Genomic DNA, 25,138 nt, shown 5'->3' on the forward strand with positions numbered 1-25,138 from the left:
TCATTAAGACACTTTGCAATCATTTATCGCGTCTTATATTTCAATATTCTTTAGACAAAATTAATAGGTTTATCAAGTTATGTACTTTAACTTTAACCCCCGCATTTTGAGTGTACTAATCTAGTGGTAAAATGGCGCCAAACTCGAACTGAAGTGCATTCCACAGACGTCAGGGGCCGAAAATGTGAGTTATCTACGTAACTTTGCGCCATGAAACTTTGTGCGAAAGTACCTTACGTCATTTACAAGCGTACCCTTTGTTTTTATTAGTAATATTCGATGCTTTTCTGTGGTTTTCTCTGGGAGAAGGTGTGGGGAGGGGGGCATCAGCAGAGAATTTGAACTGAAGGTGAAAGTGAAACGTTTATCGATAGGAAACTTGGTAAACTTGAATGTTGATTTGTGTTTTTCACAGTCCAGAATGGACAGTCCTGGACGGAAGTACACCATCAGTGGTGTAAATGTACAGTTCCCCTGCAATGCCTACCCCACACAGATAGCCATGATGCATAAGGTATGTAAACGCTATATAAATTTTACAGCTAAGAACTTGATATGTATTTAAAATAAGCTAGCACTTTGATTTTTGTCAGAAATGCAGCACTTTAAACTTTACGATTTATATCTTCCTTTTGCATAGGGGCAAGGCCAAGGCTAGGCTATTGACAGGATGTCCCTGTCAATGATTTTTTTTTTTTTTTGCACTTTACTATGTTATATTCTGTCAATAGGACATTAGCCACAGTGTTTAACATAACTATGTGTACGTGTATATCGTCCCCTTTAGAGAGGGAATGTTAAGGATTCAGAGTACTTCCACTGTTGATTTTATTGCACCTTCAGCCACGGGCAAGGATAGATCAAGATCATGATCAGGAACACATTTGAATGATTTTTAATGTTCACAAAAACATGCTTGCAGATTTTACAAGGGTTGGAAAGGGAACAAAACTGCCTCCTGGAGAGTCCAACTGGCAGTGGCAAGAGTCTGGCTCTTCTCTGCTCATGCCTGGCCTGGCAAACAGCTGAGTATGGTAGGTTTAAGTTAAATTACTGGTTAACTTTAACATATGAAAAGCTAGATAATGGGAGAAGCAGCACAGAAAAGAATGATTAACGTTTCAGGGCTCGAAATACCACCTGCATATGCAGATTAGTGCAGGTAAAATTGGAGCTGTGCAGGTATTTCTGGTGCATTCCTGCACTGGTCCTACTAGTATTGATACAGTACTAGTACTTGTATTTCTGTTGTTGACAATATTTTTTTACATTTTAGAAAAACTGAGGTTAGAGGAGGAGGAGGATGATACCTGTTGCAAGAAAAGTGAGATACTTTGAGAACTATCTCTTAGTCTTACACTGTAGTACTGTAGATCTTGAAACTTTTGCACTGGTTTTTATTTTTGCAGTTGTGAATATGCATTTGCAGTGTTGAACTTGTGCTACAGAATTGTTTCAACCCAAACTTGAAACACTGCAAAAACCTTATTTTTCCTTCTACCCAGAAATTAAACCACCACGAAAGTAAATGAATCTACAGTAGTTAGAGGAAGCTGTTGGTATTATATGTTATACAGGATGTAAAGCAGTAACTGAGTAGTTAAAAGCCAGTCATGTTAAAAGCTGCACAGGTTCAAGCACCTTTAGTAGCAAATAGTCATGATCATTACAGGTTCAATAAACTGATCTGTCTTGAGCTATTAACTGTTGGGACTGCATTATAAGCAGCTCAACACCTAGCTGTAGTGTGGAATGGTACCAGGTAGTATTGCCCTTAGGAAGGTGACAGACAGTCGGTTGTGATTTTATGTCTTGGCTGTTCTTAAAACATAATAAAAGAACCTTAAGCTTATTAACCAGTGATCTGTCTCAATATTTTCAGAAGAAGAAAACTGTGGGTGCTCCTGTCATGCTGGGCTTCAGACTGGGGCAAACATTCCAGGTATCTACCTTATGGCACATTTTAAACTCTAGCTGCAGTACTTTGCCAGTTGCCATACATACACCCCGACCAATCGAATGGGGACATCCCTCGCGAATGTGCACACTCCTCTAGAAAAGAGGACACTCCTCGACGTTCAAGGGGACGTTCCTCTTGGAAAGGGGATGTGCCTCCCTTTATTAGGGGACGCTCCTCCGGAAATGGTATGGTTATCAGGCATAGGGGACGTCCCTCCAACACCCCCGCCGGCCCGTGGAATCGGCCGAAAACCCGACAAATCCCTTTCTAGTTCATCTAAATCACAATATCCAAAACTTTAACCCCGTCAGTGCTCTCGACAAACGTCACACCTCGCAAGGTACGGATAGCTTTTTATTTAAAATTGAGGCATGTTGGAAATAAAGCTGTCCGCGCGGCAGAACATCACTTCTCTTCAGTGTTTTAATGGCGGCGTATCGCACGCCCGGCAAGCACAACATCGACTCTTAGCCTAAATATCCGCGTGCTTGTCGAGTTTTAAGGCCTCCCTCCCTGACACACGTACATGGGAGAAGTTTCTAACACGATGTTAGTCGCCGTTATCTGTTATGGCCTGTAAAAAGGCCGCGGTGTACTGGAAATGCTAACTACGGCTAACCGTGACAGAGACCCGGCGCCCGTACGTGTGCTGGGGAGGGGGGCCTGTCTCGACAAGCACACGGATACGGCATCGGGCCATGTAGCCGCGTTGTACAAAAAATCCCGAATAACTACGTCTTACATCGTGTTAGAAACTTCTCCCATGTGCGTGTGTTAGGGAGGGAGGCCCTAAAACCCGACAAGCACGCGGATATTTAGGCTAAAACTCGATGTTGTGCTTGCCGGGCGTGCGATACGCCGCCATTAAAACACTGAAGGGAAGTGATGTTCTGCCGCGCGGACAGCTTTATTTCCAACATGCCTCAATTTTAAATAAAAAGCTATCCGTACCTTGCGAGGTGTGACTTTTGTCGAGAGCACTGGCGGGGTCAAAGTTTTGGATGTTGTGATTTAGATGAACTAGAAAGGGATTTGTCGGGTTTTCGGCCGATTCCACGGGCCGGCGGGGGTGTTGGAGGGACGTCCCCTATGCCCGATAACCATACCATTTCCGGAGGAGCGTCCCCTAATAAAGGGAGGCACATCCCCTTTCCAAGAGGAACGTCCCCTTGAACGTCGAGGAGTGTCCTCTTTTCTAGAGGAGTGTGCACATTCGCGAGGGATGTCCCCATTCGATTGGTCGGGGTGACATAGGAATGTTTCATACTCCAACGTAAAGCCTCGCCTATGGCCTGTACAATATTCCATGAACTAGTTAAAGCATAGATTTACCTCGTCAGTGGTACAATACATGTTTTTAGTTCTCTCCTTTAGCAGATTAGATACAGTATGAATGTTGTTTGTCTAAAGTTTATATGAGATATATTGTATCTTACACCCACTACAGAAGAGCCATCTACATCCAAGTACTTCCCTACTGCTTCTGAGACACCAGCCTTGTCAGACCATGATTATACAGGTACAATACAACCCTGTGCATTATTTAGTGTTATAAATACACATGTCCTTGTGGTTCAACTAGTAGAAGCCTCACAGTAGACCTCCTGATTCCAATTTGTTGAAAATGGTTATAAGAAGATTAAATATATATCCATTCATATACTTGAATTACAACAGGGAAGTTGTATGTAAAAAGCAATGATTTGAGCCTTTTGCTGATATACGCTCTTATTTCAGGTGGAGCTGGCCCCAATCCCTCTGTAAGTCCAAATGAAGATGATTTCCAGCCTGCCAAGAAGAAGTTTCGAACACCTGGCGGGACTCAGCAGGTGGGAAGAATAATCTGTTTCAAGTGTTTTACTAGATTGTAACAGTACACATAAGGGTTGCATACCTCAGGTACAGGTACAGGTACTATCTGTACAAAGGTTTAGGATCTGAACCTGTAACAGAACTACTTGGATCTGAACTTGTACCAGAACTATTTGACAAAGTACTAGTAACCTATGGTCTGCAATAAAAGCAGAAAGTTAACAGAAAGTTTCTTACATTGGGTATCTTACATTGTATGCAAAGAACCCATCTCAAATCTTTTCATCTATTTTCCAGAGCTAGATAGATTCATTATTGTGGTAGGAGCAATAAATTTTTTAAGTAAGAAAACTTCTTAATTCAAAAAGTTGCCTACAGCTATCCAATAAGGTAAACCAGTCTTACTTAGAAATCTATTATGGAAGCTTTAAATAAGACTAATTATTTATTTTATTATTGTACTGATTTTATTCTGTTGCTGTATTTGCGTATGCAGTCCAGTCGAGTGAGAGGAGTTGTCTATGAGGATGATGGAGGGACTCCCGGCACCCCTCCGACCCCCGCACAGTGGAAAATGGAACTTACCAACAGCAGATCAACCAATCAGATGCTCTGCACCTGTAACTGTGGGAAGAAAGGGGAGGAGAGAAAGGAAGAAACTGAAGAAAGGCCCAGAAAGAAAAAAAGGTTTTACTTTGTCATGTCAACGCATTTGTCACTAGATAAGTCCATAAATGTCCTCTAGCCTAGGGTTGGACAAGTCCCCTAGTTTTATCTCGGGCAAATGAAAAGTGCTGATCGGGCCAATAGTAAAAGAATCTCATTACTGAAGTGAAAATACAAAGATAAATATTTTTTCAAATCTAGGGCAAGTGAAATATTACTTTGGGCAAGTAAACTTTCTATGTACTTGCCATAGGACAAATGAGTTATAGAATAGAATCATATATATCTATTGATTTTTGATTGTATCTTTCCTGTAGGGCCCCAAAGATTTTCTTTGGCACCAGGACCCACAAACAGATAGCACAGATCACAAGGGAACTGGGCAAGACTGCTTACAAAGGAGCCAGGTAAAATCAGCAATTTCATTTCAAGATTCAGTAGACATGATCATGATGTAATGTAATGGTAAATGCAAGGAGCCACCTTGGTAAATGTCTGACAATGTTTTTGGGTCCAGCTTATTTGTCAAAGACTACAGACGTACCTTTTTGTAAGCTGACATAAAAATGGATGTTGCTGTTGTTACCTGTATGTATTGTAGATTTGTATCATTCTTCTTGTACCTCTATGTATTGTTGAGTTGTGCAGTGTTTATTGGAGAGTTAAGAGTTTACACGCAAGTTTAAGTTCTGATGAAATTGGTCATCAGTATGATCCCGAAGAGGGCAACAGTAGTCGTTAAAGTGTTGCAAGAAAGTTTAGCATTGTACTGTGATTACTACCAACACACATGAGCTTCTATGATAAGTGTATATTTATGATGAGATAGATTTTCTAAAGTTTGCATTGAATGGCAATCCTATCATTTTCAATTCTATTATTTACGTAGAATGACAATCCTGTCCAGTCGAGAGCACACCTGCATCAATGCCAGTATCCGCGGAAACAAGAACGATGGATGTAGGGAGCTTTTGGACCATGTAAGAATTTTGTTTTACTTTTGTTGGGCTATACTGTAAAGGCACTCAGTAAAATTATGTGAAAAAATGCTATCTTTTGCAATGTGCCTACTTGTACCAGTGCACTATGGCTACACTAAACTGCTGTACAGACCAGATTAACTGTGTCAGTAAGAAAAACTGTCCAAGAAAGCACAAAAAGGGGTCATATTTCACAGTTGGTCCTAATGTAGAGGTTGTTTCCTAGTGCAGGTTTGAGTGTATATCATCATCTGAGTCCAAAGTATCTCAGTTTATTGAGACACTCCTGTTGTTTTTCCCTTGCAGAAAGCTTGTTCGTTTCACCACAACGTTGTGAGGATGTCGAACCAGGCACAGATCCAGTACAGGGGGCTGTCTGCCTGGGACATAGAGGAGCTGGTCAAGCTGGGCAAGAAGATAAAGGTAGGTGGCCTTTTTGTAAGCGTCTTTGTGTTGCCAAATTACTAGTATTATAAAAACAAAGTATAGACATAGTTGTAAAAATGGTATGCCTTTTGTTCTGATAGTTTTGTAGAAGTCTAAGTTTGTTGACCATGTGCAACTTGATGTATGTGATTCAGTGTTGTTTTGATATTAGGAGATTTTTGACAGATATCAGAACAAAGTATGTGCATGTGTCACTTGTGTCTCTTTTGGTCAAACAGGTAGGAAATACCTGTAAATTATATATTCCAATGCTATGATATTGATACACATAGCCGACTGTGGCCTCCCGACCTTCTCTAAGCCATGGTTGGGAGTCAGTCGTGAGAAAGATCATCTTACATATTTGTGGTTGGGAGTTTGTCAGCAAGGTTGCGTCAGTCTTTAAGACTTGTCTATGCCAGCCAACTATAAATTTTAGAGACTAGAAGATCCTTAGAATAGAATGGAATCCTGGCGTCTCCCAACCCAGCAGCTACCTTGGGTGGGCAGTGGTCAGGAGCCATGCATGTGTGAGTAATAGTATCCAATATTTGACATGGACTTTATTGACAAATAACCATGTATTTCCCCAGGCCTGTCCCTACTACTCTGCACGTGAACTGATGCTAGAAGCAGACATCGTCTTCTGTCCTTACAACTACCTGGTCGATCCTGTTATCAGGGAAAATGTAAGTTACTTGGAAGCAGTTTTTACTTTGATGACAGTATTCAAGGAAATTCATGATACAGTGTTTTCACCGGGCATTTTCAGGATAGTGGGCTCCAGCAAGTATGCTGTGATTTTGATCCCCTTTGCTGTGATTTGGGCCACTATGCTGTGTTTCAACCAGTAAATTAAAGGGAACTTTTATGTTGTTTGTGACAAAGGTAAAAAAAAATACTGGCTTTATTTCACTAAATTTGTCCCTCAAAATGTTGGAAATAGTGTTGTTTTTTTCTGAGGGTTATTAATTTGAAATTTTCATAGGGAGGATTCCCATGTGACAACTTGAGGAAAAAACAAATCATCTTGATAAGCTAGTTGCAACCATCACATAAGATTAGGTAGTAACATCAAGATTATTTCTATCCCTCTACAGATGCAGATCTCACTGAAGAACCATGTGATAGTTCTGGACGAGGCTCACAACATCGAGGACTCGGCCAGGGAGGCTGCCAGCTTCTCCATGACAGAGGACCAGTTGGACAACTGTATGAGCGAGCTGGAAAACCTGGGTAAGTAGAACCAGGACATCCATAGCCAAAGCTTTTGGGCTGATGTTGATTTGTATTTGACCGTGGTCAATATTGACCAACAGAGCTAGAGGCCAATGGCCATTTAAACAGATACAGATAAGTCTTGTAAAAGGTAGGATTGCATTTTTACTGTTGTTCTTATTTGTCATAAGAGTAATTTTGTATCTGTCTCCTTTCAGTACTACACAACGTGCAAATGGATGACCACAGAGCCCTGCACATAGTGGTAAGACATTTTTTACTCCACATCACACAGCCATACATGAGAATTACTTTATTATATCGTTATTGATGACATTTCACATTTTTATACTGCTCACAACATGCTGCATTTTTGCGGGTGACTGTCTCCAGGACATTACAATGTAGATGGAAATTTTCTTGTTGGGACGGACAAAATTTTTCACAGCCAATTAGGTCGAGGTTCATGTTCGGACCTGGATCTGATTTTCTGGACCTAAACTGTACCTGTACCTGAATTTTCTGTAACGGTACCCACCCCTAATATGTGAATTAAAAAATTAATTTGTTTCTTGACTCCAGTGTGGAAGCTTCAAGAAGTGGATCAAGGACAGCTCATCACTGCTGAAGGAGCGTGACTTCGAGCGGCAGACCAAGGTGCAGACAGGGATGGACATGGTGGCAGTGCTGAACACTATGGGCATCAATCCTGACACTTTTGGGTTACTCAAGGTAAAACAAAAAATTCAGGCACTATTTGGAAGGCCACATCCGCCATATTTTCATAGGGAAGGACTGGTAAGAGCAGGAAGAGAGTATGTCAATGCACATCAAGGTGAAAGGACTCTGAAGAGAAAGTTCTGCATGCACGTAACGTGCTACAGCGTGTCTGCATGCTCCCAAATCCATTGAATTCCATAGGATTTTGTGTGGAGGCGGCACTTAACACTTACGGATCTCAAAATTTCCCCACGTTTTTGCATGCAGACAGCACACCGTTGCACGTACAGCGGGTTGTGACCTAGGCTTTACAAAATATTGAACAAAATACAAACAAACAAACAACAAAATATTGACATATGATCTTCACATTTTTTTAATTTCAGAAAAATCTATAGATACAAGTGCAGCGATGGACCGTGGAAACAAAGCTGAACTGAAGTAGGGCCAGGAGAGAACAATGTCTCCATCTGTAGGATTGACTAGTATGTCTGTCCTCTTACAAAATATTGACATATTATCTTTACTTTTTTTTATTTCAGAAAAATCTGAGTGCAGTGACGGACCCTGAAAACAAGCCTGAACCGAAGCAGGGCCAGGAGCAGATGTGGCTGGGTTCTGCCTCGGCACAGATGCTGAAGGGCATGTTCTTTGTGCTGGGGTTCCTCTTCAAAGAGAACATGAAGTTTGCTGAGGACTACAGGTATGTATGGTGTTAGAAGATGATGCTATCTATTGTTGTGTTTCCTGTTTCCCTACCTACCCTAGAAAAACCTCCCAAATCCTAGACTTTTTTTGGGGTGGGCAGTGTAGTCACATAGTTTCCAGTTAGAATTTTTTTCAACCTGCTTCCTATTGAGGTAAAAACACTGCCTGTCTTAATAAATATAATGAAGGATAAATGTATCTATTATGCACAAAATTAAAGTTTGACATTGGAACACAGGTCTCCTCATGCATTTCAGTTTACTTTGATCAACTGTATTGTAAAATGTCTGACTAGAGTTTTGGCCAGCCTAAAAAGAATTACAAGAAAAAGAAGATAATGACATGTGTTATCGCCAACTTACAGTTTTCAATTTGCCGCCTTTAGTTTTAGATTAGCATAAGTTATCTCCCGCCAAAGTTACTTCCTGCCACTTGTAGCCACGGGAAGCTCCAGCTAGGGAGCCCAGGGGCGGCTGGAGCTTAGAACAGTAGGAAGCCCGCGCAGAAGGAAGACAGAGGGCAGAAAAGGCCTGGAGACCAACTCTAGGAAAATTGGGCCTGGTGGAGATCAACCCCAGGAAACTTAGGCCTAGAGATTATTTCTCCAGGAAATTTAGGCTTGGAAGTGTACTCCAAGAAGAAGAAGAAGAAGAAGAAGAAGAAGGCATCAGAGGACAGTCAGCCAGTAGCCGGGAGACCAGACTAAGTTTTACGATTAAGAGCTCACCTTGGAATATGAACTGAGGAGAATCACAGGACACAGGAATTCACTGAGGACACAACAAGGGACCCACTTAAGAAGATTCAGACAAGGGGATAAAACCAGAACTTTCCAGTTTAGTTGGCGGCCTTTGTACAACTACTAACACTGCTAGATTAAACCGTCAAAACGTAAGTCTGCGAGTGCGTGTCCTCTCTCTCAAGACTCCTCAGCAAAGACAAGGTGAGTTCAGTCAAAACATTCTCTAGACCCCGACCCTGGCTGAAGCGCTGAGAGTCAGCGCGCTTACAGTAAAACTTAGTGGTCCTGGAAGGATTCAAGTAAAAACTGTTGGTCATAGGAGACCATAGGACTCAAGTAAAACTTATGGTCGACCGGAACCAGTAAAACTGGTTATAGGACTCTAACGAGTGAAAGTACCAAGAGAACTCGCTAAAGTGGTATGCAGTTCGAAGGATTACAGCAAAGGGCTGTGAATATTAAGGAATTGTCTGTCGAGGCTAGCAAGGCCTGCAAGTGTTATCTACAGGAAACAAAGGCCTCTTGAGTAGGTTGACATATCCGAATGTGGTTGATGATTGATGACCTAACTCAGAGGAAGTAGCAACCCCTTGCAGCAGGTCACCTTACCGTAAAACAGATAATTGTTGCAAGAAGTTACCATTGTCTGTTTATGCGTCTGAAAGGGGAAGAATTTAACCTTTTCAGAATTTAGTCCGACTGTCAAGTGCAAGGACATTGGGTAATCGTGTATTGTATTACATCGCATGTGAATACCTCTGTACAACGACAAATACCACCAGACAGAACAATTAGCAGTTTTAGGGTATCCTGAGTGACAGCACAGCTGTGTGATCAGAACAGACCTTTGAAGGCCAAGCAAAACTTGGACAGTAAACAGAATGGAGGAGAAGGACTCCTCTACAGTAGGTGTAGAGGGAGAAGAGAAAAATGAGGATCTACAAAAAAGAGTGCCTAAGAAGGCAGAGTGGCAAATAGTAGAAGAGAAGAGAAGAAAGAAAGTATTCAGATCCTCTGTGTTGGGAAAGCTTACGAGCAAGGCCAACACAATAAAGTCCTGGATGGAAAGTCCAGAAAACAAGTGGTACGTACAAGGCGAGCTGACATTGTGGCGTGAGACGTATGAGGAATTGAAAGAAGCACATAGAGAATATCAGCTTACCCTGTCACCGGAACAGGCGGAAGAAGATAACAAGCAGTGGGCTGCTGACAAGTTTGAATCAGCAGAAATCTTCTATCACGAAGTGGAAAGGTGGATGGATATAAGTACAGATCACACAGAACCCCTCGGGGCAGATGGATTAAGTCTAACAGTCAAACCGTCGGACAGTGTTTCTCAAACAGGTTCACTAGGAAGGCGATCGGTTCAGAGTCGTACAAGTACAGCTTCTCGAGTAGACTCTGAAATTAAAAGGCTAGAGCTGATGGTCCAGGCCACTGCACTGCAGGAGAGATTAGCTCTAGAAAGGAAGTCCTTGGAGATTGAACAGGAAAAACAGCTGTTAGCGATAAGGACTGAGATTTCCGTAGAGGATGCGAAGATCAAGATGTTCAAGAACATGGAAGAGCAGGAAAGAGGCTCCACAGAGCTCAGAGGTGATAAACACGGCGGGGAAGAACATCCCAAGTGGCGTTCACCTGTCTTGGATCCCAACATCCTCAGCTATGTACCTCGTCAAGTGAAGCAAGAAGAACAGGGGCATAGCGTACTCTGGACGGCTACAGATAAGACAAGGCCGAAGCGTGAGTATAGTAACTCGGAGCGAAGGGATCACAATCTTGGCTACAGTGCTTTGAGGATGCCAAGCGGTCGCACACTGTACCAGCCTCCAGTTCGTACACCTCAGCAACCCCCAAACGCCACAAACGACATGTTGCAAACAAGTACAACTCTGCCACCTGAACCAAAGCAGAACATCTCCGTCAGTAAAGGATTACCACAGCATGTTGACAACGTGGTAAGTCAGCAAAAAGGTGAGCAAGGGAACACAGTCACCACAACCCCTGAGGAGTTTCTGCAAGGGCTAGTGAGTGCACAGGCAGAGGTCACCAAGCTGATGGTGGAACACAACAAACAAGCCAGCCTGCCAACGAGAGCTATCAGTGTTTTCGATGGTGACCCACTGAAGTACACAACATTCGTAAGGGCATTCAAACATGCGATAGAAGACAAGACATCAGATGCAGAAGACCGTTTGTCATATCTACAACAGTATACCAGAGGGGAGGCCAAGAAGATTGTGGACAGTTGTTTCCTAATGGATCCTGAAGAAGGATTCAGGAAAGCAAAGGAATCCCTACAAGAAAGGTATGGGACACCCCACAAGATATCTCGGGCGTACTCCATGCAAGTCTCCAAGTGGCCAGAGATCAAGGCAGAAGACAAAGCGGCCTTGAAGAATTTCGTCTTGTTCTTAATGGAATGTAAAAACGCCATGAGTGGAGACAGGTACCTGAGAGAGTTGGATCATTATTCCAACATCAAGTTGCTTGTGGACAAGCTTCCTTTCAAGCTAAGAGAAAGGTGGAGAAGGCACTCTCACGGAATAATGAAGGAACGCTCAGTCACTTTCAGTGACTTTGCTGCCTTCGTGCAGAAAGAAGAGGACGTGGTCTCTAATGAGGTCTTTGGCGATCTCAACAACAGAGAGAAGAGCCAGAGTTCTAGCTTCAAACAGAAGCATGGACCTAGGAGGGGTTCAAGCTTAGCAGTAGCTATGGCAACAGACAGTGCAGAAACTGAGTCTACAGGTGGCTGTCTGTACTGTGCGAAACCCAATCATTGCCTGAGCGACTGTAGGGTGCTCGGCGCCAAACCAATGGACGAACGCCTGCGGTACATCAAAGGCCAAGGTTTGTGCTTTGGTTGCTTGAAAGCTACAACACACATGGCGAGGGACTGCAGGCAGCGGGCAGAGTGTAAGAGGTGTCAAAAATCTCACCCTACTGTGTTACACAGGGATGCTGGAACGGTACCCAAGAAGACGGCTGCAGTAGGACGAGTACTACGCACCGGATGTAGCTGGGAAGGAGTGCCACCGATAATTCCTGTGAAGGTCCGCAGCAAGACCACAAACATCACAGTCGAAACATATGCTTTCTTGGACTCGGGAAGCGATGTGGTATTCTGTACCGAGGCCTTAAAGGATCAGCTGAAGACAAGTGGCAGGAAAACAAAGTTGAAGCTGAATACAATTAATGACACCAAAACAGTGCAGAGCGAAGTCCTGCATGACCTAGAGGTCATGGACTTGAAAGGGGAAAACACAATCCCCATAGCAACAGCATACACGCAAAAGAAAATACCTGCATCCAAGACAAACATCATAACGACGAAGGACCTTACGGCATGGCCATATCTCAATGAGGTAGACGTGCCTCAGATTGATGCAGAAATTGGATTGTTAATTGGTAACAACGTGCCTAAGGCTGTAGAGCCCTGGCAGGTAGTTCACAGTCAAGGCGGAGGTCCATACGCCATCAGGACGGTACTAGGATGGTCAGTAAATGGACCCCTCAAGGGGGCCAGTGATGACAAGGCTAATGTCAACAGAATCAGTCTGGATCAACAGCTGACAGAGTATTTCAACAATGATTTCAACGAAACAAAGGATGATAAGAAAGAAATGTCAGTGGAAGATCAAAGGTTTATGAAGATCGTATCAGAAGGCACGAAGAAAGAAGATGGCCATTATCAGATTCCGTTACCCTTCAGAAACGGTCCACCAGAGCTGCCAAACAACAAGCAAGTAGCCCTTCAAAGAGCTAACCATCTAAGAAGGAAGATGACGAAAAATGGCAGCTTCCAAGAAGAATATACCCTGTTCATGCAAAAAATAATAGAAAAGGGCTACGCGGAACGGGTACCCACAGAACAGCTGAAGACTGAGTCAGGCCGGGTATGGTACGTTCCCCACCACGGGGTGTACCATCCGCAAAAGGGAAAGATGCGAGTTGTCTTTGACTGCGCCGCATCCTACGCCGGCACCTCCCTCAACAAGGAGCTGCTTCAGGGTCCAGATCTGACCAGCACGCTGTTCGGAGTGTTAACTCGGTTCAGACAGGAACCCGTGGCCTTGATGGCAGATATTGAAGCAATGTTCTCCCAGGTTAAAGTACCATCAGAGGACAGGGACTATCAGCGCTTCATGTGGTGGCCGGAGGGTCAGATAAACAAACCGCTGGAAGAGTATCGTATGACAGTGCACGTGTTTGGTGCGACGTCCTCCCCTAGCTGTGCCAACTACGCTTTGAAAAGATTGGCGGATGACTGCAAGGATCAGTATGATGAAGAAGTGCTGAAAGCAATCAAAGGTGATTTCTATGTTGATGACCTGTTAAAATCAACAGAAACTGTAGAGAAAGGACAGTGTTTGGCCGAGGATATCCGAAGTGTGTGTGGCACTGGAGGTTTTAGGCTGACTAAATGGATCAGCAATTATCAGCAAGTTATCAAGGCTGTACCAGTGACTGAGAGGGCGGAGGAAGTTAAGAACCTAGACCTGAAATATAACAGTATGCCCACAGAAAGGGCACTGGGCATGCTGTGGAATGTGCAAACTGACACGCTGGGCTACCGAACCCTCAGTACAGAAAAGCCGGCCACGAGAAGGGGAATATTGTCAGTGGTCAGCTCCTTCTACGACCCCTTGGGAATGGTAGCACCAGCACTCTTACCGCCAAAGATGATCCTGCAGGATCTCTGCAAAGAAAGTCTGGGCTGGGATGATGAAATACCGGAAAAACACTTCAATGCCTGGCAAGAGTGGGAGAGTGACCTACAGTTGCTTAGCAGTAAATTCGAGGTGGACAGGTGTTTGAAACCAAGAGGATTTGGAACACCTACATCTGTACAGCTTCACCATTTTGCAGATGCTTGTGAGGTTGGATACGGCACTGCATCGTATGTTAGAATGGAAAACCAAGAGGGCAAAGTCCATTGCACGCTACTTGTGGGAAAATCACGAGTGACGCCGCTAAAGAAGATCACCATACCACGACTGGAACTTAATGCGGCAGTAGTTGCAGTCCGCGTGGACTCAATGCTCAAGAGAGAGTTAGACCTCAAGGTGGACAGAACGCATTTCTGGACCGACAGTACTACAGTCCTCAAGTACATCAACAATGAGACGTCCAGATTCCACACTTTCGTGGCGAACAGGCTCGCAACCATAAGACAGGTATCAAGTCCGAGACAGTGGCGCTACGTTGAGTCTGGTTTGAACCCCGCGGATGATGCATCAAGAGGTCAACCCATACAAGACTTCATCGAGAATGAACGATGGCTAAAGGGGCCACAGTTCCTGTGGCAAGAAGAGAGCCGGTGGCCAAGCCAACCGGACATTATAAGGGTTAATGAGCCACAGCTCGACCCGGAGATAAAGGTGCATGCAATAGTGGCACAAGAAGTTGAACAGGAGAACCCAGTTGACAAACTTCTACGCCATTACTCGAGCTGGCACCGACTGAAGAAGGCTATAGCTTGGCTAGTAAAGGTACGCCAAGCCTTGTTGACAAAGAAGAAGCCACTGAGTCCAACATGCTATGATTTGGAACAAGCAGAGTTGATTGTCATAAAGCATGTGCAAATGAAGTACAAAGAAGAAGGGATGAGCAGTACCGTCAGAAAGCTGGATCCTAAGTTGGATGCTAAAGGCATCCTTCGAGTGGGAGGAAGACTGGGAAGATCAACCTTGCCAGTGGAAACAAAACATCCCATACTGCTTCCAAAGAAGTCAAGAGCGGCAGAGCTTATGCTTCAAGAGCTCCACAGTAACGTGGGACACATGGGAAGGGAATACGTAATAGCCCTGGCAAGAAAACGGTACTGGATACCCAAGATCAACTCCTTAGTGAGAAAGGTGATAAGCAAATGTGTCGTCTGTCGCAGACAGCGCGGCAAGCCAGGAGAGCAGAAGATGGCGGACTTGCCATCACATCGTGTAACACCAGATGAACCACCATTTACCAGAGTCGGTGTAGACTACTTCGGACCGATAGAGGTCAAGAGAGGCCGCAGCACCGTGAAGCGCTATGGAGTAATATTCACGTGTATGGCGACTCGCGCTGTACATATTGAAAAGGCAGACTCACTAGATACAGACTCGTGTATCAGTGCACTTAGAAGGTTCGTCGCTCGTCGCGGACAAGTAAAGAAGATATGGTCTGATAACGGAACAAATCTAGTGGGGGCCAAGGCTGAGATGGAGAAGGAGATAAAGAAATGGAACGAGCGCCAGATAAGTGAGACCATGCTGAAGAAGAATGTGGATTGGAGATTCAACCCACCTACAGGCTCACACTTCGGAGGAGTCTGGGAGCGCCAAATACGCTCCATAAGACAAGTTCTCAATGCTATAAGCAAACAGAAACTACAAGATGATGAGGGTTTGCGTACCCTGTTCTGTGAAGTGGAATACATCATCAACGGCAGACCCATAACGGCGGTCAGCATGGACATTAACGATGTTGAAGCGCTCACACCAAACCATTTGTTGACAATGAGGTCGGGACCAAGCTTGCCACCAAGCTTGACAGACAAGAGCGACCTGTACGCTAAAAGGCGCTGGAAGCAAGTACAATACCTCGCCGACCAATTTTGGAAGAGGTGGACCAGAGAGTACCTCACAGCTCTACAGGAACGCCAGAAGTGGGGCAAGGTTAGAAGAAACTTTGCAGTAGGAGACATCGTGATAATGAAGGACGATCAAACACCGAGAGGCGCATGGCCGCTGGGCAAAATAGTGCAAGTCATGCCCGACAGACGTGGACTAGTGCGTCGAGTGCAGGTCAAGACGCAGCGTAACATCCTGGAGCGACCGATTGACAAACTAGTATGTATTCTGCCGGAGGACGAACAGCCGTAGATGATCAAAGATCGAACCAACAACCTGAATTCCAGGAGGATTACGTGGTCATGTTCGAACTTTAATACTCTAAGAAACTTGTATGTAATGCATGTGCAACGTACGACGTAGTGAAGTAGACAACCCTATATGGACTTCAGCCAAGCTTATTTCAATTGCATGATATTTCTACTAACAACTATTTGAAACACAGTATAGTCATTGTGTAAGGAAGTTGGCTTTATTACATGTATGTAATGTGAAATTGTCGTAAAACGGACAATTGGGGGCCAGTGTTATCGCCAACTTACAGTTTTCAATTTGCCGCCTTTAGTTTTAGATTAGCATAAGTTATCTCCCGCCAAAGTTACTTCCTGTCTGACTTGTAGCCACGGGAAGCTCCAGCTAGGGAGCCCAGGGGCGGCTGGAGCTTAGAACAGTAGGAAGCCCGCGCAGAAGGAAGACAGAGGGCAGAAAAGGCCTGGAGACCAACTCTAGGAAAATTGGGCCTGGTGGAGATCAACCCCAGGAAACTTAGGCCTGGAGATTATTTCTCCAGGAAATTTAGGCTTGGAGACAAGTGTACTCCAAGAAGAAGAAGAAGAAGAAGAAGAAGAAGAAGAAGGCATCAGAGGACAGTCAGCCAGTGGCCGGGAGACCAGACTAAGTTTTACGATTAAGAGCTCACCTTGGAATATACAAGAACTGAGGGGAATCACAGGACACAGGAATTCACTGAGGACACAACAAGGGACCCACTTAAGAAGATTCAGACAAGGGGATAATACCAGAACTTTCCAGTTTAGTTGGCGGCCTTTGTACAACTACTAACACTGCTAGATTAAACCGTCAAAACGTAAGTCTGCGAGTGCGTGTCCTCTCTCTCAAGACTCCTCAGCAAAGACAAGGTGAGTTCAGTCAAAACATTCTCTAGACCCCGACCCTGGCTGAAGCGCTGAGAGTCAGCGCGCTTACAGACTGTTAACCTTTTTTTGTGATATGCAACTCTAGATTCACTTGAAATTTGAATAGGCAAAAAATAGCATGATCTTAACACCTGAGAACCTTGTACATGTTGAAATAAATGAAATGAAATAATTTCAAAATCTTGACATGTGTGTGAAAGTTTAAAGTTAAACTACTACTAGTTTTATTTTTGCAATGACTACCCAACTGCGAGTGTATGATACTGTGAATACTAGTATGTGTTTCAATGTATCAGCACTAGAATACAGTGGGGAACTTACTTTCTTCTTGTTTTCTTTGCTTGCTTTGATTTATGAGATCAGAAAGGTGAAGTGACCAATTTGTAAAGTTAAAGGTGGCAGGTTTGTTTTACAATAGCTGTTATTCCTGTTGTACTGTATTAACTATTGTTTGCAGACAAAAGAGAAGAGAAGAAAAGGCAAAGTTTTGTCAGGATATTATAAACAAGTTAGGCTTTTGTGAAGTTTTGTCCCTTTGTTGCATTGGAGCTCAAAGCACTTTTTGTCAGAAAGTGTTTTTCATTTACTTGTGTCAGAGATACTACAGAAGTAAAGACAAAACCTTTTGGCCAGTCTAAGTCAGTTTTGATAGGCAGGGTCGTGGTCACAGAAGGCAAGTGGTCGGCTTGGACAAAATGCTCAATACTTGTGAAAAGAACAATCTTACACATGGATGTGGGTATATGCCCAAATACATATAGTGCAATAGTTGTCAGCATTTTTTAAATCCAAAAAACAATGACTGTGTATTGCTTAATATCAGAACCACACTTTTTTTTACAGTATCCTATCAACAATTGCACATAAGAGCTACACCAATGAACTACATAGTGCTAAAAATGTCTGTTTCTCTACCACTTTGCAGAAAGGGAGGGTGGAGAAGCAGGTCCCTCTACAGGACACAATGACACACCCAGCAACGGTTCCCTAGATACCCAGAACCCCACCCAGCAACCCCAGCAGGACTCCCAGAACCCCGTCTTACAGAACTCCTTCCTGCAGCACATCACCGACATCCAGAAGTTACAGGAACAGACCCAGAGCCTCCTGAACAACGCGCAGAAGACACAGAACATCTTAGACACACAAGCCAGCCAGATGTTCAAGATCGGCGTTCCTGTTGATCCGAGTCACAGCCACCTCCACCCTTACGCCAGACCAGGCCCCAGTAGTCCCCCCGTCCGTACCAGCACCTCAACCGGTCTTCTGACATCTCCCTTGGCGCAGCCGCCCTTTCCCGGGAATATAGGGTTCATGCCGATGCCCTTAGGCATGATGGGATTGCCGTTGCGCCCTGGTATGCCGATCCCGCCGATGTTAAGCCCCCTGATTGGTCATCCTGGTCTGCTACCACCTGTTGTAGGGAAGCCTGGAGAAACTCCCTCTGGAAGCCAAGGTGGAACAAGACAGACAGCAGTACCAGTGGGAGGGGGGCCGCCACATGTCATGGCTGGGCTACAGGAAGGTCTGACCTTGGAGCAGCTGAAGGTCATACAGGACATCGTGTCCAAGTTTCCCAAGGAGAAGAGTGTGGGACCGAGGATCGTAGCGCCAAGTCCAGAACTAGTCCAAGCCTGGCAGAATGCTCTACACACAGGTTCTTCACAGTCTACCGTTAGCCCCACTGGACAAGAGGCGATAAAAGATGAAAAGACTGCAGCAGCGCAATCTGCTGAACGATGGCAGAAACTGAGCCAGTTACAACGGATGGATGAAGAAATGCCTTCTAGTGGTGGAGTGAGTGAAGGAGGGAATGGTACAAGGGATAAGATGGCGGCAGCCTTCCTTGGACAACAACAAGGGATGTCGTTGGTCCACAATGGTTCAAGTTCAGTGGAGGCAGCTGTAAGTCAGGATGGGGTGGATGCTGAAACGTCATTGGCTAACGAAGCAGGTGCTGACATGGAGCTCCAATCTACAATAGCAAAGGGTGGGGACGTGTTTTCTGCACCGAAGTCGCGGTCGAACTTCATCCGGGCGGAGCGGGTGGGGAGCCTGGGTTACTGGACGCCGGGACGACCTCGGAGAGGTCGGACCTTTCACACCTGCCACATTTGTGGCAAGGTGTTCCGACGACCCAGTGAGGTTCAACGTCACCTACGGGTCCACACAGGTGAGTGTTGTACATTAAATATCCTATTGCACTCCTGCCTTACCTACACTAAGCATGGCATGTTGAGCTCCTGGTTCCAATTAATTACTAACGTTAACTGGGAGCACCAATTAATTACAAGTGGGGCAGCACCATCTTTCTGTCCTTTGTTGAAGGAGGTGCCTCATTATACACATTGAAGGAGAAGGGCTAGCAACAATTCTACACATGTGCATGACCCTGTTTTTCACTATCTATTCCATACTGGACTTAACTAAAGTGGGTGGTTACTATTTGTCAATCTATTTCTATTTGCCTTTTTCAGTAGCGTGTATCTTCTCTGTATCATAACTGCTACTTTCTCTTGTTGATAAACAACAGGTGAGCAGCCCTTCCAGTGTGACCTGTGCTACAGGCGGTTTAACGACAAGAGCAATTGGCGCAACCACATGATCCGGGTGCACCGGATCGAGTCTCCCGTCTGGCCCACCTGGTCACATGAGGCAACACCCAGGGACGACGCCTTCCTACAGAGAGCCTCGGACAATGGGGACAATGGGGAGCTTTCTGATGAGGCTCCTAACTTGGAGATCAACAATCAAGATAACAGTGATGAAATACACAGTAGTAAAGTACATAATGCAGAATCTACAGGGGCAATGTCTGTGGAAGAAGAGAGCCAAGCTACAGTTCAACAAGAAGGACTGGATCTATCTACAACTGTGAAGTATGAGCTCCCATCACCACAGGAGCCTGTGAAACAAGAGGAAGGGAAGGTGACAACTGAGTTGATGCTTGATCACAGGATGGAAAAGGGCTCAGGTTTTCCTTCTACTGATGAAGTGTCTGCAAATGATGAGGAAACTGTAGAAGACAGTGGCTGTAACAATGAGGAGGAACAAACTGGCTTACAAAATGAGATGATGATGAGAGAGAATGTTAAGGTAGAAGAATGTGCTTCTGAAATGGTGAACAGTGAAGAAGGATCATCGTTACAAGTGAAACAAGAACCAACATCTCCTGAGGACATATCAGCAACCTCTGAACAGCAGTTCTTCTTCGAGCCATCTGAAGAACAAGGGCTGGGGATGGGACAAGGCGAAGGTGATGACCAAGGAAGCCAAGACTCCTTAGAAGACACTGCAGACCCTGAGAAGAAGATTTACCACTGCGAGACGTGTCAGAAGCCCTTCAGCAGAGTGGATTCTTTAAGAAGACACAGGATCCTCCACACGGGCGTCAAGCCGCACGGATGCCCCTTTTGTCCCTACAGAACTTACTACAAGGGGAACCTGAATGTCCACATGGAGAGGGCACACTCTGCAGAGCTGCACGACATCAAACAGAGAGAACTGTTCAGTTTCAGAACCCTTGCCGGCAACCAAGCAGTTTCAGCCAGCAGCCAGTTTGTTCCTGACTTGAACCTATCAAACTCTATGGTAGAACAGCCATCCAGTGGCACTGGCTTCTATGGCAACCAGGGCCTAAGTAACCAGATGTTTGGTATCCATAGCAACCAGTTCGTGACCAATGAGGAGAGTGGACTACCAAATATGGAAGAGATGGATGATGAAGATGTAGAGGATGCTTTGGAGGAGGAGGCTATGGAAGAGGACAGTCAGACAACATCCAGTCAACAGATGGAGCCCGGAATCTCTAACATTTCACAGGTGAGTTTCTATAGAAGGTGTGTATTCTATTCCAAAGGATAAAAAGACGGCTAACAACAATGAAGTCAGAGAAATACTACATGTTTTCAGTCTTGTTTTCCTTTATTTGTTTGTGCTCTTATCTAAACACAAACAACTACTAATAGGAGATATATCATACATACAGAAGATCAACATTAAGCACACACACAAGTCTGGTTTGATGTTCCTATATTTTAAGTGTTAGACATATATGGAGACTTGAGGCAGACGTGTTCTACTTCTGTAACAAGTACAAATTGCTACATTTCCAGAGTTGCAATGTTTGTGGCGAGATGTTCGACCCAGACAACCTGACAGCAGAGATGGTGCACCACGCTGCCATGCACCAGACCAACAAGGTGTCCCACGATGTGTTCTACTCTTGTAACATGTGCAAGGCTAAGTTCCGCAGCAGGGAAGGGCTGGAGAACCACAAGGAACAGATCCACCAGAGCGAGGTCTATGGCAGGATGATCACTAAGGTATGGGAGATTTGCTTTGAAAAAAAAGTTTGGTCCTTTCTTCTCATGTCTTGTCTTTTTGCTTTTTTTTCCTTGCATTCTTTTCAGAATTTGAAAGAAAAGAACACAGTACAGAAAGGAAATATTAGTCATACATAAATACTCTTTACATGGATGAGAATAAAGTATTTTTTCGGCTTGTTTGTCTGTTCATCTGTGTTTCCCAATACATGTATATACATGTATGTCTGTCAGTCTGTGCGTCTTTATGTTCCTGGGGTTTCCTAACACATGCACATGAGGCAGCATTGTCGTACATCCATAGGGCAACATTATTTTTTAATAATTGTATGATATACAGTCTTGATATATGTAGATGCTGGACGTTTGCTTGAAGCTTTCTTGGTCTAACTTGTCTTTCTTTCTCTTTATGTCTTCAGGTGAGTGAGTCTTACCTGTCGTACACCCACAGCACCGGAAACGCGACCGGTAAGATCGTGACGAAGTACTTCCACAGGTGTAACCTGTGCGGGAAGAAGTTTGACCGGCCGAGCGGCGCTCTGAGACACACCAGGGTCCACACGGGGGAGAAACCATTCACCTGCAGGTAGGAACAGGCCTCTCTCTAGTACTAACAGGTTTCTAGCTTGTAGAGACCCTGATAAATGGTTAGCTGTCAGCCAATTAGCTGTCCACTGAACCAAGTAGCCCATGTGAGAAAAATTTCATTTTGTAATTTTTATTAATTGATCGCAAACTGTATCTGTCTTTGTTCGGCCCGTTTGCCCTTTGACCCGGAACACGTGAGAGTGACGTCACTCGAAGTTTGCTGGGCGGGCGGGTAGCACGGATCTTCTCTGTTCTCCCTTTTCAAGAGTGTTTCTTCTCGGATTTGCTGATATGGAGTCTGATTTTGTACAAGAGAAGACGGGACATCGATGTAAAGTGTGTCGACTGTCGGTGAGAGGCCATCCGGGCCCATATGGCCGCGGGAAGTGCAAGTTTGAGCGACGAGAAGGTTCATCGGATGAAGAATACTTCAAGCAGCAGCGGGGCAGCGCTCACGTGGAGGAGAAGTTGCGGAGTCTCCGGCGCGACAGCAAAGTTTCCGACCTGGTGCGGGCGGTCTGGTCAGACAGCATCTCTATGGACACGGACGAGACGCAGGTGAGACAGTCGAGCTCACACAACTTGAAGAAATCGTCAGGTTACAGCAGGGAGAACGCCAGCACTCGGGCTAGAAGCGAATCCCCTGCAGTCCAGTTTTCCCGCCATCGCGCACGTAACGTTAGTACCAGCAGAGAGGCTGGGCCGGCGAGACCAGAAGAGCCTGACATTCGCGATCTCAGAAAGTCTAGGGCCTTAGTCAGGGAAGTCGACAAAGCGCTGGACGAGTTGTTGGATTCAGATACCAGCCGTGGGAAACCACCCAGGAGCAAGCGTTACGAGGATCGCGGCTCCGTTTCAAGTTTGTCGCAGTCGGACAGCACGGAGTCAGATTTCATGAGAAAACTCAGGAGGCGCCAGCGACGCAGGGGGTCGCGCGGGAAGAGTTGCAAGATGAAAGGGGAACGTGTCTCTTCGAAACTTTTCATGTCGCGCCGGCGCTGTGATAGCTATGATTCGGACACTTCTGGTATGTCTGATGATTCCCGCTCACGTTCTAACAAGCGCCGCCGACGCCGGGCAGGTAAGAGCGGACGAATTCGTACTATTGATGATTCGGGCACCCGTCATGTCAAACTTGATTGGCCACAACATAAGCTGCACTTCCCAGGATATGGAAATAAAGGGGGCGTGGCTAGTGATCAGTTATCCTTGCTAATGTTAATACACGGCTTTCTGAAGAATGTTCTTTATTCGGACCGGGTTTCGGTTGACGCAGAGCATCAGTTAGTTCATCTGGCAGACCTTACGTTCGATGTTGTGAACTATGACCGGAAGTTAGTTCGGGAAGTCCACGCATCTTTACTATACGGGGTAGGGTATGGATCGCTCACGTGGGGTAGCCGCGGTACCTTTGATGCTATTAGAGAGAGCCACTACCGGACACAAGCTGGCGCCGCTCGTGGCAACGTGTCGTCATCGAGGGCGGAGCCTGTCAGTGTAGCTTGTGTGGCGGGAAACAGGCCGCGGTATTGTGGCGAGTTTCACTCCGGTACCTGTTCCTGCAATCCGGCCATTAGAGTACACGATGGAATGCCTCAAGACTACACCACGTCTGTAGTGCGTGCTTGATAGTGCGGGACATCCGAGCACCACATCCGACTCAGGATTGCCAGTACAGACCCCGGCCATTTGGCGGCTCCACAGACAGAACAAACCACAACTCCGGAGACCCCGCCCACCTCTCCCAGGGACTCGGTCCTTCACGCGAACTTTCACAAGATGATCAAGTTACATGAAGTGTTCGCGACACACGGTAATCTTCACAATTTTATCGGCGCACTTAGGCCAGTACTAGTGAAATCAAAGCTGAAAATATATACTTGGAGAACTTTACTCGAGAATTATGAACACAGACATACGGATAGTTGGTATTTGGAATTCGTATTTTATAATATATCAATATTCCGTCAGAGCTGTTTAATCCAACGTCAGTTTTGCATCATATGAATCACTACGTGACATTCAGTCTCTCATTGGTAAGCTCGACATTCTCCACCTGGGCGGTTGTTTATATCTCGAATGTTGAAGCTATTGCGTTCATTACTGCGGAATCACCACAGTCTGCGGTTGTCACGGGACTTCCGATCAGGCTTTCTGTGGTGGCAAAGAGTCATGGACACATACAACGGTGTTTCTATGATGGTTCCCGACATTTGTAGCTATCCGGACGAGTTGGTTATGACTGATGCTGGTGCCACGGGGTGCGGCAGATTTCGCGACTCGGGACAGTTCTTCACAGTGTGTTCCCAGACCACGTGTTGGAGAAGTTCGGATCAAAGATACGCTCGCTTGAGATTTTGATAATCGTCCTCGCAGCCAGGAAATGGTAGCCAGTTGTTTCGGACAGCGTATTTCTTTATACTGTGATAACATGGCCTGACGTTTGTTTACGTGTTGAAGTCGGACGTGATCGGTATCTGCATCCTGTGCTAATTGTACCGTGATAACATGGCCTGACCTGTGTTTACGTGTTGAACTCGGACGTGATCGGTATCTGCAACACGGTGCTAATTATATTGTGATAACATGGCCTGATGGGTGTTTACTTGTTGAACTCGGACGTAATCGGGATCTACAAGACTGTGCTAATTATATTTGATAACATGGCCTGATGTGTGTTTACGTGTTGAACTCAGACGTGATCGGGATCTACAAGACTGTGCTAATTATACTTCGATCACATGGCCTGATGTGTGTTTACGTGTTGAACTCGGACGTGATCGGGATCTACAAGACTTTGCTAATTATATTTTGATAACATGGCCTGATGTGTGTTTACGTGTTGAACTCGGACGTGATCGGGATCTACAAGACTTTGCTAATTATATTTTGATAACATGGCCTGATGTGTGTTTACGTGTTGAACTCGGACGTGATCGGGATCTACAAGACTGTGCTAATTATATTTTGATAACAAGGCCTGATGTGTGTTTACGTGTTGAACTCGGACGTGATCGGGATCTACAAGACTGTGCTAATTATATTTTGATAACATGGCCTGATGTGTGTTTACGTGTTGAACTCGGACGTGATCGGGATCTACAAGACTTTGCTAATTATATTTTGATAACATGGCCTGATGTGTGTTTACGTGTTGAACTCGGACGTGAACGGTAACTACAAGACTGTGCTTATTATATTTTGATAACATGCCCCTGATGT

The 25,138-nt window shown here is 45.0% G+C and overlaps 2 protein-coding genes across 2 annotated transcripts; both read left to right on the forward strand.

Moving 5' to 3' along the window:
* The first annotated feature begins 2 nt into the window (after positions 1 to 2).
* Positions 3 to 8,974, forward strand: LOC118408298 (Fanconi anemia group J protein-like). The gene is made up of 17 exons (XM_035808990.1): positions 3 to 184; positions 416 to 514; positions 923 to 1,034; positions 1,277 to 1,324; positions 1,883 to 1,942; positions 3,408 to 3,479; positions 3,698 to 3,789; positions 4,269 to 4,459; positions 4,756 to 4,845; positions 5,328 to 5,418; positions 5,725 to 5,841; positions 6,438 to 6,533; positions 6,945 to 7,080; positions 7,281 to 7,327; positions 7,645 to 7,794; positions 8,325 to 8,485; positions 8,929 to 8,974. Exons 2-17 carry the CDS (start codon positions 422 to 424, stop codon positions 8,972 to 8,974), a joined length of 1,602 nt encoding a protein of 533 aa, XP_035664883.1. The 5' UTR covers positions 3 to 184; positions 416 to 421.
* Positions 8,502 to 22,997, forward strand: LOC118408288 (the record flags this gene model as incomplete). The annotated part of the gene is made up of 7 exons (XM_035808973.1): positions 8,502 to 16,065; positions 16,646 to 16,715; positions 17,929 to 19,176; positions 19,537 to 20,825; positions 21,119 to 21,328; positions 21,748 to 21,914; positions 22,183 to 22,997. Coding segments are annotated over exons 1-7 (9,751 nt in total), but the record flags the coding sequence as incomplete, so codon positions are not given.
* Positions 22,998 to 25,138: the final 2,141 nt, after the last annotated feature.

The sequence above is a fragment of the Branchiostoma floridae genome, unplaced genomic scaffold (genome assembly GCF_000003815.2).
Source record: "Branchiostoma floridae strain S238N-H82 unplaced genomic scaffold, Bfl_VNyyK Sc7u5tJ_1566, whole genome shotgun sequence".
NCBI lineage: Eukaryota > Metazoa > Chordata > Leptocardii > Amphioxiformes > Branchiostomatidae > Branchiostoma > Branchiostoma floridae.